This window comes from Echiichthys vipera (genome assembly GCF_963691815.1).
Source record: "Echiichthys vipera genome assembly, chromosome: 14".
NCBI lineage: Eukaryota > Metazoa > Chordata > Actinopteri > Perciformes > Trachinidae > Echiichthys > Echiichthys vipera.
Window position 1 is genome coordinate 20,075,031 of NC_139839.1, and position 18,278 is coordinate 20,093,308.

General features: G+C 40.4%; 1 protein-coding gene across 1 annotated transcript; it reads left to right on the forward strand.

Annotated features, from left to right (window-relative positions):
- Positions 1-900: 900 nt before the first annotated feature.
- Positions 901-16,058, forward strand: LOC310956939 (protocadherin-10-like; the record flags this gene model as incomplete). The annotated part of the gene is made up of 6 exons (XM_083927316.1): positions 901-3,426; positions 4,300-4,361; positions 4,451-4,563; positions 4,927-5,181; positions 10,672-13,148; positions 16,032-16,058. The coding sequence occupies 6 exons, from the start codon at positions 901-903 to the stop codon at positions 16,056-16,058; spliced, it is 5,460 nt and encodes a 1,819-aa protein (XP_083783442.1).
- Between the last annotated feature and the right edge of the window lie 2,220 nt (positions 16,059-18,278).

Consider the following 18,278-nt stretch of genomic DNA (forward strand, 5'->3'; position numbering starts at 1 on the left):
CATGAACTTCAACAGGAAATAAACTAGGGCACATTTAGAATGTTTATGTTTGCATCTTGAAAAAGGTCCAAAGTACATTAAGAGTAACTGTTTCTATAAAAAATAGAAATGTGTTCCTTATTTTTTGCTATCATTCATTTTTTATTTGGTAAGGGCTTTAGAGCTTGATTAAGTTGAAGCTTCCTCCCCTCTTTTTCTCTTGATTTGATAAAGGTTCAGATGAAATTCTCACTTCCTTTAATAACAAATAAATGATTTTCACACTGGTTTCCTTTCAGGGTCAGTTTGTTTTGTAAATTAGTTTGTTAAAAAGTTTATAGTATAATCCTTCCATTGCATTCAATATTTACTATGCTGCTTATAATAATACCTCAAGTGAACCATGTCAAAATGCATATAAAAGTTGCTTGATTAAGACTGAAAAGTCCACAACTGTAACTTTTACTAGTTAGATTGATTATACTGCAGGAAGGTGTATTTATATCCGATTATGCTAAACTCTATCAGTTCAAAATAATGAAATACTCTCATAAGAAATTGAATCAAGTACGTTTGACCCGCGGTCAACGCCTCGAGACTGTGACATGAATTTGATCGGGCTAGTAGGCAGGAAAGATTATCCGAGCAGATGTCGTTTCCCTCCTATTGGAACAGTAGGGCCAATAATAAACACACGCACACGCAGACACACAAAACGCACACTAATCTGAGAGAGGCTAGTAGCCCTCGCACATCCCTTTCTCTCCCCTCTCTTTTCTCCCAGGCAGACAGTCGCTGTTCCAGTCCCACCAATGTCAAGTTTTTTCCAGGCTGTATTCTGCACAATTCAGCCTCAATCATCTTGTATGAGTACAGAGACATAGTCCTTGGTGTGAGTTGCGTCATTGCTTCAGCCTACAGATGGACACACAAGGGGCGAAGAAAAGACTGTATGGAAAATGGCATATAGTTTGCCGTTTTGTGTTGTTCACTTGTTTCTTGGATGCAGTCCGGGGGCAGATCCGCTACTCAATCCCTGAGGAACTGGAGCATGGAGCGTTTGTTGGCAATATTGCAGAGGACCTGGGCTTGGATTTGGACAAGCTCTCTGCGCGCAGATTCCGGATAGTATCAGGTGCCAAGAAGCAATATGTGGAGGTAAATTTGGAAAATGGAGTTTTGTTTGTCAATGAAAGAATTGATCGTGAAGAACTGTGCGAGCAGAGTTTGTCCTGTTCTTTTCACTTGCAAGTGGTCATAGAAAACCCTCTGGAGCTGTACAGGGTAGAGATTGAAATTCTGGACGTGAACGATAACTCTCCCAGTTTCCCGTGGACCGAGTTTAATCTGGACATATCTGAGTCCGCTGCGCCAGGATCCCGTTTCCCACTTGAGAGCGCACAAGACTTGGACGTGGGATCCAACTCGCTCCGCACCTATTTGCTGAGTGTAAATGAACATTTCCTTTTGGATATACAGACGCGCAGTGATGGCAGTAAATTTGCAGAGCTTGTCCTACAAACCCCACTGGATAGGGAGCAGCAAAGTACGCACCAAATGGTCCTTACGGCTGTGGATGGAGGCGCGCCGGAGAGATCCGGCACTGCGCAAATTGATATCACCGTTTTGGATGCAAATGATAACGCACCTGTGTTTGATCAGTCTTTTTACAGAGTGAGGCTTGCTGAAAACGCGCCTAAAGGCACAGTTGTCATCAAACTCAATGCGTCCGATTTAGATGAGGGTCCCAATGCTGACATCACCTATTCATTTAGTGGCCACGCTCCCATCAAAGTGCGCCAGCTGTTCAGCGTAGACTCGCGCACGGGGGAAATCAAAGTCAAAGGAGTGATAGATTACGAAAAGGCTAGGATGCATGAGATTTATGTACAGGCTAAAGATAAAGGCCCCTCTGCCGTGGCAGTTCACTGTAAAGTGCTGGTGAACGTTTTGGATAAGAATGATAACCTCCCGGAGGTGATCTTGACTTCAGTGTCTACACCTGTGCAGGAGGACGCGCCCCCTGGAACGGTGATAGCCGTCATCAGCGTAATGGACAAAGATTCGGGTGAAAATGGGAATGTGGACTGTGAGATCCCCCATCACGTGCCATTTCAGCTCCACTCGTCCTTTAAGAACTACTATACATTAGTAACTTGTGATTTCCTGGACAGGGAAGCTGTCGCAGAGTACAACATCACCCTCACCGCCCGAGATATGGGCTCCCCACCTTTATTCACCAGGAAAACGATACTGGTGAGTGTGTCTGATGTGAACGATAACGCGCCTCGCTTCAAACAGCCTTCCTATACTGTGTATCTGACTGAGAATAATGCGCCAGGAGCGTCCGTTTGTTCGGTGACTGCACTGGATCCAGATTCTGGTCAAAACGCATACCTCTCCTACTCTATATTGGAGGGTGACATACAGGGAATGCCCGTGTCCACGTACGTGTCCATAAACTCAGACAACGGGAACATTTACGCGCTGCGATCCTTTGACCACGAACAACTTAAAAACTTTCAGATCACAGTTCAAGCTCAAGACGCGGGTTTTCCACCCCTGAGCAACAACGTGTCAGTGAGCATCTTTATACTGGACCAAAACGACAATGCGCCTGTAATTATGTCACCGGTTTCGCAAAACGGCACTGCGCCCAGCGAAGCAGTGCCCAGATCAGTTGACGCCGGTTACCTTGTCGCCAAAATCAGCGCGGTGGACGCAGACGCAGGTCAAAACTCGCGTCTTTTTTATCAGATGCTCCAAGCAACAGACCCGAGCTTGTTCAGCATCGCTCTGTACACAGGCGAAATCAGGACAATACGCCAGTTGGCGGAGAAAGACCCCACGAGGCACAGATTGGTCATTCTCGTGAAGGACAATGGTCAGCCGCCCCTCTCGGCCACTGTTTCCATCATCCTGTCAGTGGTTGACAGCCTGCCAGATTCGCAGCCCGATTTGGGTGACCTGTCACTAAGCCCGCATCACAGCTCCAACTTCACCATGTACTTAATCGTGTCTCTGGGCGCAATCTCCTTCACATTTCTGGTGGCTATCATTGTCCTGGTTGCAGTGCGGAGAGTGAAGGGCAGATCGTCCAGCGGAGAGTCCAACTTCCCCCCCGTCAGCGGGTGTTGCTGCTGCTCTCGCTCGGAAACATCCACCACCACAGAGGTGTTCAAAAAGTCCAACTTAAATGTGCGGATGTCCACGGGCGCGTCCGGCTGCACCGAGGCAAACAGCAACGGCGCTCTTCCTCAGGTCTATTGCTACAAAATGTGTCTGACACCGGAATCATCCAAAAGTGACTTTATGTTCCTTAAGCCCTGCAGTCCTGTAATGTCAGTTCAGCAGAATAACGCCAAGAGCACAGATTACCTCACTTCTGGTTGGAGCGCACTGGACCGTAATGAACTGACCAACAACAGAGCAGCAACCCCCAACGAGGTAATGAAATATACCAATAATCAGCTCACTGTCCCCCACTTTTAGAATGACTAGATCCAAAACAATATCCATGTGTCTAGTCGCCCTACTGCCTCACTTCCATAAAGAAATAACTAAATACAGAAAGGCTTAATCACAAGCAAATGTCACAATGCATCTTAGCAAGGGACATCACAATAGATCCGCTATGTGTGTGTGTGTGTGTGTGTGTGTGGGGGGGGGGGGGTGTGCGCGTGTGTGCACGTGTGTGTGATCTTTATGTGTGTGTGTGTGTGGGGGGGGGGTTAAAATGGTTTGCATAGAAGGATGTTAAACACTTTAATGTATGAATAATCATCAAATGAAGATCATATTTGTTGTCTATAGGATAAAAAAAGGGTATATGACTATTTTGTGTTCTTATGCAAGTAATCCATTGGAAAATATAGCATCATCAGTCCACATGTTGTGACAACATGTCCTGCAGTCTGGACAAATTACTACAGTGTGTCAGGGTGTGTGACACGCATAAAAGTTGTTGCAGAGATAAAAAAAAAAAAAGAGATACACATTCTTATCACAGACTTAACACTGCTGCTGCATGTGTGCTCCAGTCAACAGCATCAGTATACCCACTGATATTTAACCTTACAATACATATAAGCGGATTAGTTACTAACTCATTTAACAATTTTCAGGGGACATGACATCTTCTATGACATTATAATGTCGCATCATTGAATTGCATTCATGTCATTTTATCAACGTATTCATGTCATTTTATCAATGTAATAAGTGTATAAGACAGTATACTCAAAATTGTTTTGATAATCTGGTAAAAAAAAACTACTTGCACTGGTCACTAAGTTTTTTTTTAATGTTTTAACTGTGCAGCTTAAGTATTCAAACAAGGACTGGACCTGGACCAAGAACCAACGCAACTCAGCACACAAGAGGTGAACACATAAGTTGAGCCATACCAACACATTTGCACACATACACGCACACACCTAGACTTATGTGTGTTGTTTCTTTATCTTTTCAGGTACAGTTCAGCTAATATGGAGGGCACTCTCACTCGTCAACAAAAATATGATGCCCATGGGTTTTCCTGCTCTGTGGCACCGCAGTACTGGACCTGGGGAAACCATATGAATGGTAGGTGGCAACTGTGCAATTTGAGCTCTTTATTATTTGCATGAAAAAAGTCTGTCGGGGTAGGGGTTTGGGGGTTCTCCCTGTGTCTGTGCCTTAGGATTTATCCTGAAATATAAAATGGTAAACTGAAAAGCACATAATACCAGGCCTCAAAACTAGGGGGGATTTTAATACCTCAACATGAGCATTACTTAAGTCCCTGCAAGATGTGTTGTGCTTCTTTTGCGAAAAAGCTGAAATTAAGCACATGCCTATAAAAGCACCTTATTCAGATCAAGTATAGTGTATGTAAATTGGAGCTCTTTGCAGAAATAATCTTCCAATACAGAATGTAATTCATGCACATTTTTTTTTTTTTTAAAGAATGCAAGATTTCTCTTCAAGAGGGAGCAGTTCCTCACTACTCATGGACTCCAAAGTACACTCAGCCTCATTCTGAAGCACCAGACTACCAGCACAATGTGTACATACCTGGCACTACATCTGACTACAGCACTCTGAAGCTGGCCCCCAGAGGAGAACTGGATGTGTACAACACTTTCTCTACTTTTGGAAAGAAAAAGAAATTTATCTCAAATTATGAACAATCTTTTGACGACGATGATGGTCTCATCGTAAGTAATGACATTTTCAAATAATACACCAACGATACTGTGTGTTCTGTTTCAAATATACACTGAAGGTCAAAATTAGAGAACAATTCATAAATACTTACTTAAATATTGTTATTTTTTTTATTCTTTAGAATTTGATAGAATATCCGCTGTGGCTATACCACTGCTATACTAGCATTTTTTTTAAATACCCAAGGCACTTCAACAACAACTTTTATTTTGTGAAAAAAAAAGTGAACCACATTGTCAGAAAAGAAGGTCTGGTTTGATCTTAGTCCATTCTTCTTGCAGTTCAGTAACTGTAGTGGGTGTTATAGCCATTACAGTAAAAAATAACAGTATTTCAGAATTAAGTAATAATTTGTTCTCTAATTTTGATCTCCAGTGTATATGCCATTAAATGGCTTCATTAATAACTGTAAATCGATTCCTGGAGGCTGACGGACTATGTTTCTCTTTTTTCCAGTTGAATTTAATACCACTCCTTAACACAAGTATATTTTTTATTTTTGTAAATACTGAAATAAAATGTAAATACATTAACTAAAGTCTATTTTGAGTCATGGTGGGATCAAGTGATGACTTTTCCATCACAAAGTTGCATTCTAAGGCCGTAAACTGGAGCACCAGAGACAAGGCTTTTCTTTCGCAGCAGCAGTGAGCTCAGGTAAATGTGATTTGATCTGTTTAGAGGCCTCTGCATCTCAGTAAGGTCACAGTGAATGTCTAACTTCAAAAAAGGTTCACAATTTCCACAGCTTACAGCCAATCATTTGTATGTAGACACAACTTTTTGTCTGATAAGGACACATTCCGTGTGTCAAAGCTGTGAACCAACTAACTGTAATAGCCAGAAACATTACACTATATAGTCTTAAAGTAAAGTTTTTTACCAAAAGCTAACATATTTAGGATATGTGTTAAAACAATTCTATACTCAACAACAATCTCTGTCGACATTATTTTCCACAAATGCTGTAAATCTTGGTTTTGCTGTTGCTGCTGCTACAGTTGTCATATAAGTTCAATAAGTTCAGTGTCTTTCATTCATCATGCCTGGTGCATTCAGTGATGGGTCATTTGTTAACAAGTCTATTGCATCTGAATACAGTCCAGACACAATCCTCAAGCAATGCAAACAGATGGTAAAAGTAAAACAGAAAAATTGCATCTGACTTGAGATCTGATCAGATCTGATATGACATTGAAACGACAAGTGAAATCATGCATGTGTGATTTCACTCTGTGCAGTGAACCGTTCAATTGACAAATTGACGCTCAGAAGGGCAACAACACAGGTGTGATGTTACTGCAAATAACACAGACTTCTTGGACCACTCAGATGGTTTGATCATAAACAACTGCCGACATAACTCAGCCCTCCCTATATCCACTCCCGATTTGTATTTATCGCTGAGTGTGATTTGTGTATGTACAGATGATTACTCAGTTATGCTTACTAAGACTTATCACTCTGTAAATGCTCATTATATGTACAGTATATATAAATACCAACAAATCTATCTTAAACTGTAGTTGTTTTTGACAGAACAGCCATATTTTTACCCCTGTCATTTTTTACATCCTGAACTGATGTGTATATCTTTTTTTAATGTGTGGTTCTAAAAATACTACTTGTATAACTTGGCATTCATAATATCAAAAATAAAAAAGAAGTAAACGTTAACTTTTTGACACCATCGAATATTGACATTAATGATATTTTTGGTGTAAAAAGCATACATTTTCATGACAGTAGTTTTGTGCAGATGGATCAAATCAAATGTAATCTCATGGCATTGACATTGTGGAATAAAATGTACCATGGAGTCATATTTGTTTTTGGACACCAACTATCACCACACTGCACAATTCCAACCAACAATCCCCCTCAGTTCTCTGCTGTGATGCAATCAAGTGTAGTTATTTTACCCAACCCCGCTTCATCTGGAAATTGAAAGTAATAGCCCAGGCTTAGTCAGGAGGATCCTCGCTCTATGATATAGACACTTGTGTTTATGAAGTCTATAGGAGAAGCTGTTGTGACTTATGGCTCTGAGTGTCATTTAACCTAAACTCTTGACATTCTGGTCAGTAACCCCAGGGTTCCAACTCCTACTGTGGAGATAATCCTTAAGATCCATCGGCTCTAACTGAGCTACTGCAGACCAATGGGTTTATCCTTGGTTTGGGCCTGGCTGTCTCAGTGAACTGCTTCATGTTCAGAAAGCAAAGTGCCAAGGGCCCGTTTCAGATTTATTTTAAAATCTCTGAAGTTCGAGTCATAAGGATAAAACCTGAGAGGAAAAAAATGAATATATATCCCCATCATGACGTCTGGAAATTAAAAATACAAATCCAGATAGGCCCACAAATATTTCTTGCCAATAATTAAAGATACCCTAGCCAAGATTTTTCTTTGACTGTATCACAACCAGTACCAAAATCAGTCAGCTTTAGGAGTCAATATGTCCCATGTATAATAAGCAGAGACTCATGGCATATGTCTTATATCTTTGGTGCCATATAAAATATATTCAGAGCCCAATCTGTGTTGCTTTATTCCTCTTTATCTCCCTCTTATCCCCTTCAACAGCTTCCACCACTCTGGTTGAGCAGAAGACTCTCCCCTTTTTATCCACTAGAGGGCTCTTTCTCTCACCTCTTTTGAAGAATCATATTACCCAGTATAATTGACATCCATGTTGGATTTCACCATTTTCTTTCCTTATTGGTCTCAAATATTTTTATTTTATTGCACTTCATCTGATAACTTTGCGTGCATGCATGTATGTAAAAAAGGAAAAGAACATGACTTTTTTTATCTACTTAGATTTTCAAGGATTTCATTCAAATTGAATACATTTAAATTAGTTTGTGAAAAAAAGGCTGCATACACTACAGATATGTGTAGGTACAATGAGGCATAGTATATTAAATTGGTATTTTCATGCTTTATGTTTACCAGAAGTTGTGACCTATCCTCTCTCCCCTGCTCTACACACTGTTAGAGTGTGGGCACGAGGCTTTGCATCTATAAACAGAATGTAACACTTAGTTCGGTCACAACTTCTATGTACGTTCAATTAGCAACTGGGTGAGAATGCCCTCTGGAAATATATGACCTTTAACGAAAAAGAAAAAAAAACATTGTATGAAATGAAGCTAAACAGACAATAATAAATAGTGATTTAAATAAAACCAAAGTAATTAATATCAAATAAATTCATATAAAAAAAAACACATAAATCCCAAACTTTATCTACAGTGCTGCAAACATTATCTTGCTCGGTGGGTTCAGGGGAGTGTTTAGAGGCCTGACCAGGTGTCATACCCCCGTCTCTTGTTGTTGGGATGTTTGTCTATTTTTACTGTATGTATCATTCTCCTCAATTTGGTATTTTGCCTTTACTCAATACAACACGATGTTGATTTTAAAATGACATTAGACATGAAGTATCTATCTATTTGAAAGAAGTGTATTTGCTTTACTGACATATGTAAACCATGTGCTCTGGGTCATTCTTCAACAAGAGAAAGCCCTGAGCTGAAGATTTACGTCTTCCAACTACTGTATGTGACAACAGAATTTGACTTGCTTGTATATCGTTTCCATTTAATGTTTAAGTTATTCTGTCTACCAAAGCAATTTACATTTTGAGACTGACATCATGTCAAAACATTTCTATTAAAACCTTTGATCGGGGAGAAATTTTCAGGGCTCTAAAATCGTATTAAATATGCGCCTGAGATATATAAAGTTAGTGCCTCACCTATACTTTCTTTTGAATGCAGACATGAAGCAGAGGCGAAGTAGTTACTGTGAATAGGTAAATTAATTTAAAAATAACCATGTTAATGCATCAAAGTAACAGATAATATAGTGTGCGTGAGAGGGGTGTGTGAGCCTCCTGTATTGTAATTCTCTAAAATGTCACCGGATGGAGCTAAAGGAGTAGGATTCTGAGGACCATCCCCATCTTATTGCCCATCATGTCAGTAGAATGCTTTAGTTCGGAAACCAGATACATTAAAATAAAGCAGGAAGCACAAATAATAAAAGGGAGTAAAAGCTGCGTGGGCTACAGCAATCAATGTATGAATGTAAAGTGTTAATGTAGGTCACTACAGAGTTATACAATTACTCATCATTGCTAGGGAAAGATTTCAGAGCATTTTAAAACAGTTTTTAAACTTGATGCCTATATCTGTTTTATTTGATAAGGGTTAGACTGAGTGAGGAATAGCCGGCCAGGCGTAGGTGAGAGATGCAAACACAACTTTAAGTGTTTGTCATATTATATATGTTAATACATATTTATAAAGATCATATTTTTGTAATGGAAAAATACAATTTGTTATCATATTATGTGAAGCTATTGTATAAGATCATTTATAACCATTTATGCATATTTTATGTGTTGATAGTTTTAGGTAATTTCACATGTGTAACCACTGACCAGGTCTGAACCAGTTCAGTTTTGTCTTGTTACAGTTCCTGTTTCTGCGAGTGTTATTTCCTGTGTCTAGACATATCATGTGAGAGGTCTGATCACGTATGAAATGTCTTATAAATACATCCTTTTTCAACTGCTTCTTGGTCAGTTTACACACTGTTCTATGTAATCCATACTCTGTGACTCTACCAAATGTGATGCTAGGTTGTATTATTTTGCTAAGTTTCTCAGGTACATCATTAGCCATACAGCAAGAACGTCTTGCATGATATTGCAGCATCATAATATTGGCAGTAACCACCACAGGGACAGAGAAAGATATGAATCACACTAAACACCCATGAAAGAACATAATATTCCTTTAACATTTCCCTATCATCACCATAATATTACTTTGATAGCAACCTTCAAAGTAGGTTCTGGAAATATCCTGGTCTGTTCAGTCAGAGAATAACACATAAGTGGGAACTTTATTTTTTTATCTGGAGAATAATCATTGGGGTTCTTCTAAATTTGATTAAATACAAAATAGAATTAATTTAAATTTCTTTGAACATCATCTGTTTATGTATAGAGTCTTAATTAAACATTTCAAATGAATTCAATGGAAATAAAAGGACATATTTGATTTGGAAACATGATCAAATATATATACACGTAAGAAAAACAAAACAGTATTACCCAGCAAACATATCCAGCAAACTCTCAATAAACAAAATTTACATATTTAATATCCAAAATACGTTAGACAACATTTCCATTTAGGTTAACAATAAGTTGCTGCACAAAATGTTTAATAATATTTTGGGAAATTCTGGTAGCTCATCAAACTTTCCATATGTGCACCCCTTAACCCCCCCCCCCCCCCCCCCCCCAGCCTACACAGATGTCGTCTACGCCCCTGCAGAGCATTGCTGCGAGAGCCCAGCTCCTCCAGCGGTACTGTACCGTGCATGGCCTACTGCAGCTACAGCTACAACTGGTGGAGGCAAGAATGACACCGGCGCTCCCCTGCATCAAGACAACCTGAACGTAAGGACGGATCTGTTTCTTTTTTCTACATTCAGAAAATACCACAATGATGGCGCGTGTCATTGCACCTTTACGGACACGTTTGATCTCGAGTATTTTTACATTCATTGCACTATGGGGATGTGCGCTGTCCATCACCCGGTACTCTATTCCGGAGGAGATGGAAGAGGGCTCCTTTGTTGCCAACCTGGCCACAGATCTGGGTCTGGATGTTCGCAGTATGGTGCAGCGCAGTGCAAAGCTCGATGTCATTCACAGCAAAAATTACCTTGACATCAACAAAGAAACGGGGGAGCTGTTAATCCGCGAGAAGATAGACCGGGAGAGCATATGCATGACTAAAGCAACCTCGTGCTTTCTGAAAATGGATGTCATACTGGAAAACCCCATTCGCATTTTTAACATCGAGCTAGAAATCATGGACATCAACGACAACGCGCCTGTGTTCCGCAGGAGGACAATGCACTTGGACATATCGGAGGCAACCCCTCCCGGTGAGAGGTTTTCATTGACAAACGCCGTGGATGCGGACGTGGGGGCGAACTCAATCAAGACCTACTATCTCAGCGAAAGCAAATACTTCAACATCGACATACAAACTGGCAGCGATGGCTCCAAATATGTCGATTTGGTGCTGAACGGTCATCTGGACCGAGAGGAGCAGGGAGTTCATAATTTGATTTTAACCGCTGTGGATGGAGGGGTGCCTCCCCGCTCCGGCACAGCCAGCATCGTTATTAACGTCCTGGATATCAATGACAACGCCCCCCTGTTCAGTCAGCCGGTGTTTCAAGTCAACGTTTCAGAGAACTCGCCTGTGGGGACGGTAGTCATGACCTTAAACGCAACAGACTTGGATGAAGGCACAAACGCTCAGTTAATATATTCATATACACTGTACACCTCAGAGAAGACGCAGGAGCTCTTCTCTCTTGATCCAAACTCAGGTGAGATCAAGGTGAAGGGGGTGATCGACTATGAGGAGAGTCAGAGTTTTGAGATGCACATTCAGGCTCAGGACAGGGGGGCGAACCCCAAGTCAGGACACTGTAAAGTCATGGTGTTCGTCACAGATCTGAACGATAATTACCCCGAGGTGACCATCAAGTCTGTGAAAAGTTCCCTGACTGAGGATGTTTCTGTGGGGACACTGATTGCCGTTGTCAGCGTCAGTGACAGGGACTCTGGAGGCAACGGGCAGGTGGAGCTCACTTTGAATCGTCAAGAATCTCTACCTTTCCTCCTGAACAAATCCTCAGAGGGTTACTTTGAGCTGCTGGTTTCAAAGCCACTGGACAGAGAGGTAATAAGCAAATATGACATCACGCTAAGGGTGAGAGACAAAGGTTCGCCACCTCTATCTGTTAACGAAACCATCACCCTGGAGATTCTGGATGTCAATGACAATGTGCCGGCTTTCTCACAGTCCTTCTACACAATCCATGTTGTGGAGAATAATTTACCAGGGGCGTTATTGACATCTCTTAGTGCGTTTGACCCAGATCTAAATGAGAACCAATACTTGGTATACTTCATAATGGAGAAGGAGATTGTTAACACGTCTATGTCAATGCTGTTCTCCATCAACCCTGAGAATGGGGATCTTTATGCCCTGAAGACCTTTGACTATGAAAGGGAGAGGGAGTTCCTTTTCCACATCGAAGCGAGAGACTCTGGTGTCCCCCCGCTGAGCAGCAATGTGACAGTTCACATAATCATCCTTGACCAAAACGACAACACTCCTCTTATTGTGTCACCTTGGCGGGCACAAGGCTCTGTCGTAGAGGAGGTGATACCGAGGTCGACGGATAAGGGGCACTTGATAACCAAAGTGATCGCCATTGACGCAGATTCGGAGCAGAACGCCAGGGTCACGTATCAGCTCCTGCAGATCAGTGACGCAAGCCTCTTCAGCTTGGATCAGTACAACGGAGAAATCCGGACAACAAGAATGTTCAGTTACAGAGACCCGAGACAACAGCGGCTGGTGATTGTCGCCAAAGACAATGGCCAGCCTGCCCTCTCCGCCACTGTCACCATCAAGATATCAACAGTGGAACACGTCATGTCCTTTTCAGAAACCACAGAGTTGCCACTAGAGTATGACATCTTCACAGACCTAAACCTGTACTTAGTAATCGGTTTAGGGGCTGTGTCATTTCTGCTACTGATAACCATCTTGGTTATTATTGTGCTGAAGTGTCAAAAACCAAAGCCAAAGGCCATCAAGCTGCCCCCAGCTAACAGAAACAGTGTGATCAGCAGGAACAGCGTGATCAGCCAGAGGAGCTCCACCATAGCAGATTCCACCCTGATCTCCAGTGATGCCTACTGGTACAGTTTGTTCCTCGCGGAGACCAGGAAAGGCAAAGTGGTCGTGAGACAGCCGATAATTCCTAAAGGAGCTGGGTATTTTGTGTCCAGTATACCCAGAAGCATAGGGCCGAGTGAGACCACAGACTCCAGAGCGTCCACACTGGAGGTATGTATTAAATGAAATAGTAGCTGGGTGCTAACAGACATCTGAGAGGGAACCAGAACATGTTGGTGAGACAATTAATCTGTCTTCAGTGGTATAAAAAGTTTGTACCTGTCATGCTTTTTTCCCTCTGGAAGGCCAAAAATGGTTTTGTGGTATTTACTGTAGGTGCAAGTTGGTAATACTGTTAATCAGTTTTGGTGGTTCACAGAAGTGCCTTTACTAGTGTATGATTCCTGCAGGACCAGAGCCATTTTGTAGCTATAAACGGGTCAGATAAAACTTAGAAAGATGTTTCTCTCAATGTCAGGTATCAATCTTTTATGTTTCTGGTTATTTTATTTCAAACTGTGCATGTGTTATTAATTATGTAAAACATAGAGACACTTTGGGAAATTACTGCTGAAGAGATTATCATCAAGTTGAGGCTCTTACACTTCACTGCGCACAGTTTTAACACTCCTGTAGTGGATTCTACACAATACACAAGATAATTGATATCGATAATATAATATTTTATAAAATACAGTACAATGTATCCTATAACCAGTGGTGTCTGACCTTTTTTCATTGCAAAATAGTGTGTAATACATACAGTACATGTTTAAGATACACGAGTTGTAACATTTTCCCTCTAAACATCTCACATGGCTTTGTTTAAACAACTGAGGCTTCAAAAGGTAAAATTATCTTTTGATTTATCTTGTGGGGGTTCTGACCCACTGGACTAAACTGTCCAACTGTATATGAAGCTTTTAATATACAGTCTATTCTATGATATAACGTAGTTAAAACTAGGTCCACCCTTACCAGCTACAGCATTAAAACACTACTGCACATTGAAGCATCAGTATTAAGAATCTAAAACTGTAAAAGTACAATAGGATTAGTTACAGTGGCCACATTTTTTTGCACAACAGGTACTTTTTATTGTTGATAAGATTTGAATGCAGGACTTTTATTTGTACTGAAGATTTTTCTCTTTTTTACCTTACTTTTACTTAAGTCAAGAATCAGATTCTACCACTCTCACACTCTCACACATAGTTTGATGTGCATTAGGCTAACAATGACCGGAAAAACTAAAAATGACTGAAAAAACTAGGTGTTTTTTATGAGTTGTATTTATTTTGTGTCTAGCTTATGCGCATGGAATACAGTCAGTGATAGCAATGGAGGTTTTTTCTGCGTAGTTGAAATGTGATGCATTGTGAAAACAAGGATGTGAAAAGTGTGACTGAGGTTGAAGGGATAAAAATAATTCATCAGGTACAAAATATTTCCTTGACATTATACTACACTCATTATTAATGTACTGTATATATTAGACTGCATTTCCAAAGTCAACATAAAACAAATTGGGGAAATAGGTAACAGAAGAAGAAACATTCTTAAGATTAACAATATGGTCACGCTGATGTTCGTTATCAGTGTGTTTCTAGCACAAACTATCTGCACTTCCATTGCATAATTAGGCCAAACAAATACCCCCACAAACTGAAAATGTGCTACTGTTCGATGTCCTATGTTGTATGTAGGTCATTTTATTGCAGATGCATAACACACATTTAGAGCAGAACTAGTGGGTGTGTGAGAAGGGGAAGCACTTCAAAGAAGCCCAGACATGGAGGGGTTCTCTTCAAGGACAAGAGACATTGCTGTACTGGGAGCATCCTGCTGGGGGTCTGTGAAGGCTCCAGCAGGGCTTCTGTACACGAGAGACTGTAATCAATGCAGAGCCGCTGAAACCGACCCAGATGTTGTTTGCTTTTGTACTGCTGGACCTACAGACGAAACTGTGATCCACTGAAAGATTAAACAACATGCATATGCATACATACACAGATGCATGTGGAGAGAGGGATGGGAGCAATTGATTTTTGTATGATGTGTGAGTATTGTTAGTGTGAGAAGGTTTCACATGTAGCACTGAACTTGTCTCTTTTTTCCTGTTCTTAAGTACTCAAAATGAAAGGAAGTCCATTCTACAACTGGAGGTATGCTGGTTGCTAACTACATTCCGTAGAGCCACGAGAATTGTGTAGACATTTTCTATCCTATCCTATTTGGTATGCATTCTTGGTTTGGCTCAAAAATCATAAACTTTTATAAACTGTCACAGTTCCCAATGCAAATATTTGGTGTAACAACATATTTACCTGATTAAATAGAACAGAATCGAACATTTCCTTTTGTCTACGGTCACACTCTGTTCCAGTGCAATGCTGTTGTGAGCAGTACAATTTAAATTGGCCAGTCTCTCAAGTGTGAGAGCTTCCTGAGAGCTGAGATTAGAATAAAATTGGCTGCTGGTCAGACCTGTGCTCTGCACATCTGGCGAGCTTGGCAGAGATTCAGGGCAAAGTGATTGCACGGATAAAAAAAAAGGGATCAGAGAATGATTTGCCCCAAATCGTTTCTCAGCATGTAACATACCTGAGAGCACAGACAGTATCAAGTATCTCCACATCCTTGTACATCCTGTTTCAAATTTATTGCCAATGTCCTATAATATTATGGAGCATACCTTATTCTATTGTCCCTCTATAGTTGTTATACTGGCCTACCAAATACCAAATAGCCCATTGTGATGCCTGCTTGTGCATGTCTTAATTATACCCTATTCTTCCCTATTACAGTTAGGGGCTTTGTCATATTTTATTTTAGCCGTGTCTGATTTCTATCCGTCTGATTTGGTGAAAATTCTAAACACTCAACACTGATTTGAAAGGGAAAAAAAATTTCAAATGTCCCTGACACCCAATGACACGTCAATGATGGTGGCAGTAACCAGTCACGATCCACTGTTGCATGAGTGAGGACTTTCTATAAGTTTATATCGAGGTTGACTTTCTGTGTCGGCTAATTCTGTGTTCTGTCTCTTAGCAGGAACCCAGAAGAGAACTGCCATGATATAATCATCTCTTCATGGGAGTCTCTGGCTGGAATTCTTCCCTGTGACTCACAAAGAGGATGTAAAACAGCTGTCCTCCCTCAGTCCCTCAGTCCCTCTGCTCCAACTTGCTCTTTCTCTCTAGCTCCGCCAGTCCTCCATACAAACACCGACAATGAATCACCTCAGCTTTTTACCTTCTTTTCTCTTTCAAGCATGGATCTGCATGATTCTACAACAAAATATTTGGACATAGAATTGAAATAATTTATGGCAGGATATTTGGACATTTCTAGAGCTGCCTCATTCCCTCCTTAACACTTTGAAACTCCTTAGTGGACAAATTTGCCTTCTCTCCAGGGTTTACGCTGTGTGCTGTAGTTCTAGAAACCATCAGTAGTTTACCATATACGCAAGTCGCCATCATGCAACCTTTTCTAAGCAAGAGTTCAAAACACGCCTATTCACAAATACACATCAGGGTGCATATGGTTCTTCCGTAAATCTGATGAATACCAAACAGTAGCTGGTTACATCACTGATTCAGGCATTGCACTTGGTGTTTATCTGTTTTTGAATAATCATTTCTACTGTATTATTATGAGTCTTGCTGTTCAGCAAGAGTCACACTGTCAACGTATAACTTGGCGATAAAAAAATCAAAGATTTTAGATTTTTTTCTTTTTACAGTGTTTGTTGTATTCAACAGTGATGAATGTGTCAAAATGACAAAAAAGAATGAAAGAAAAGAACACTGTATAATAGGAAAAAACAAACGAACATAGGAGATACATTGTTCTCTTTTTATTTGATTGTAGATAATGTAGTTTAATAGAAATCATAATGAGGTCAGAGAAGCAAAAAGACTTTTTACACCGTCACTAACATCAGTTGTATAGTTCATACCTTATAGATATCTGTGCTGTTATATCTGCCCAGGCACACAGTTATCTATCTGTATTAGGGATAGGGCTGGGTATCGTTTGAAAAACTTTCAATACCAGTACCAATACCAGTAACCTCAAAGTGATACTGATACTAATAGAGTCGATAACTTTTGTTTCTATTTCATTTGATACCTGTCACGTTAATGGACGCATCTTGGTACGCATAACTGCCACGTTGACTTCACCACACCACAGTTGAGTTGTAGCTGCTGCAGTTGTGGGCCTATCAAACGTTGTATTAAATTGAACAACACTTGCAGTGATTGGCGGACAAATAGTCGCTTTTTTCTAGATCTGGGTACAAAAAGGATCAAATACAGGTATCATTTGGCTGGAGAAGTTTTGATGCTACTTGGGAGTGGGTTATTTCAAGGTATCAAGTACCGATACCCAGCCCTAATTTGGGACACAGGAATTACACTGCAATATTACATTTTCTGATCGATGATCATGTCTCCTCTTGTTGGGGTGACTGAGTGAGGTTGCATGGGGGAGATACTCTGACATCACAAAATTGGAGTGGGACCACAGTGGGCATTCAAACATGATGAACCATATTTTTTGAAACAGGGTCAAATGTCAATTCCAGACTTTGCTTTTCGCACTTATAAGCTATTATTGTCCAGATCTAATCCCCATTTATAAAAATTCAATGATGAACTGCATTTATCCATTGCACACTGTGCAACTCATATTAATCAATTAAAAAAATACAATTACAATGGAAATAAAAAAAAACAATATTTTGTAATGATAAATACTCTGTTTATTGAAAAGAGTAAGATATTGAAATGTATTAATCTTAGCCATGGTACAAGGGAATATTAGGTCCAGGCAAGGTATTGTTTTATGGATATTCATGTTTTTATAGATATTTTATGTAACTTTTAATGCTGCTTTTGTGAGCTTCTTCAAGGGCATTTTATGTTGCATATTTGTAGTTTAGTGCATATGATGTTGTACATACGTTACATTTGAAACACAAGTACTTTTCTTGACCTCAAAGGTAGCGCTGTTGCACTACTGTGAAGCCCAGGACTTTAATTTCTTAGAAACAAGGAGCTCATTAGGACCACCTATTAGGGTGCTAAATAATAGAATCTATTTGGGCGAGGTTAGTAGATGGGATTGGGGGAAGAAGAACATTGTGTTCATTACAGTTTCAGTATTCTAGTGCTGACTCCGCAGGTAAAAAAAACACAGCTGAACACATAGACAGTGCATAACAAGTATTAAGCAGATGACAGCACTTTGAAATATGCACCAGATCTGAATGTGATCGCAGCACTCACT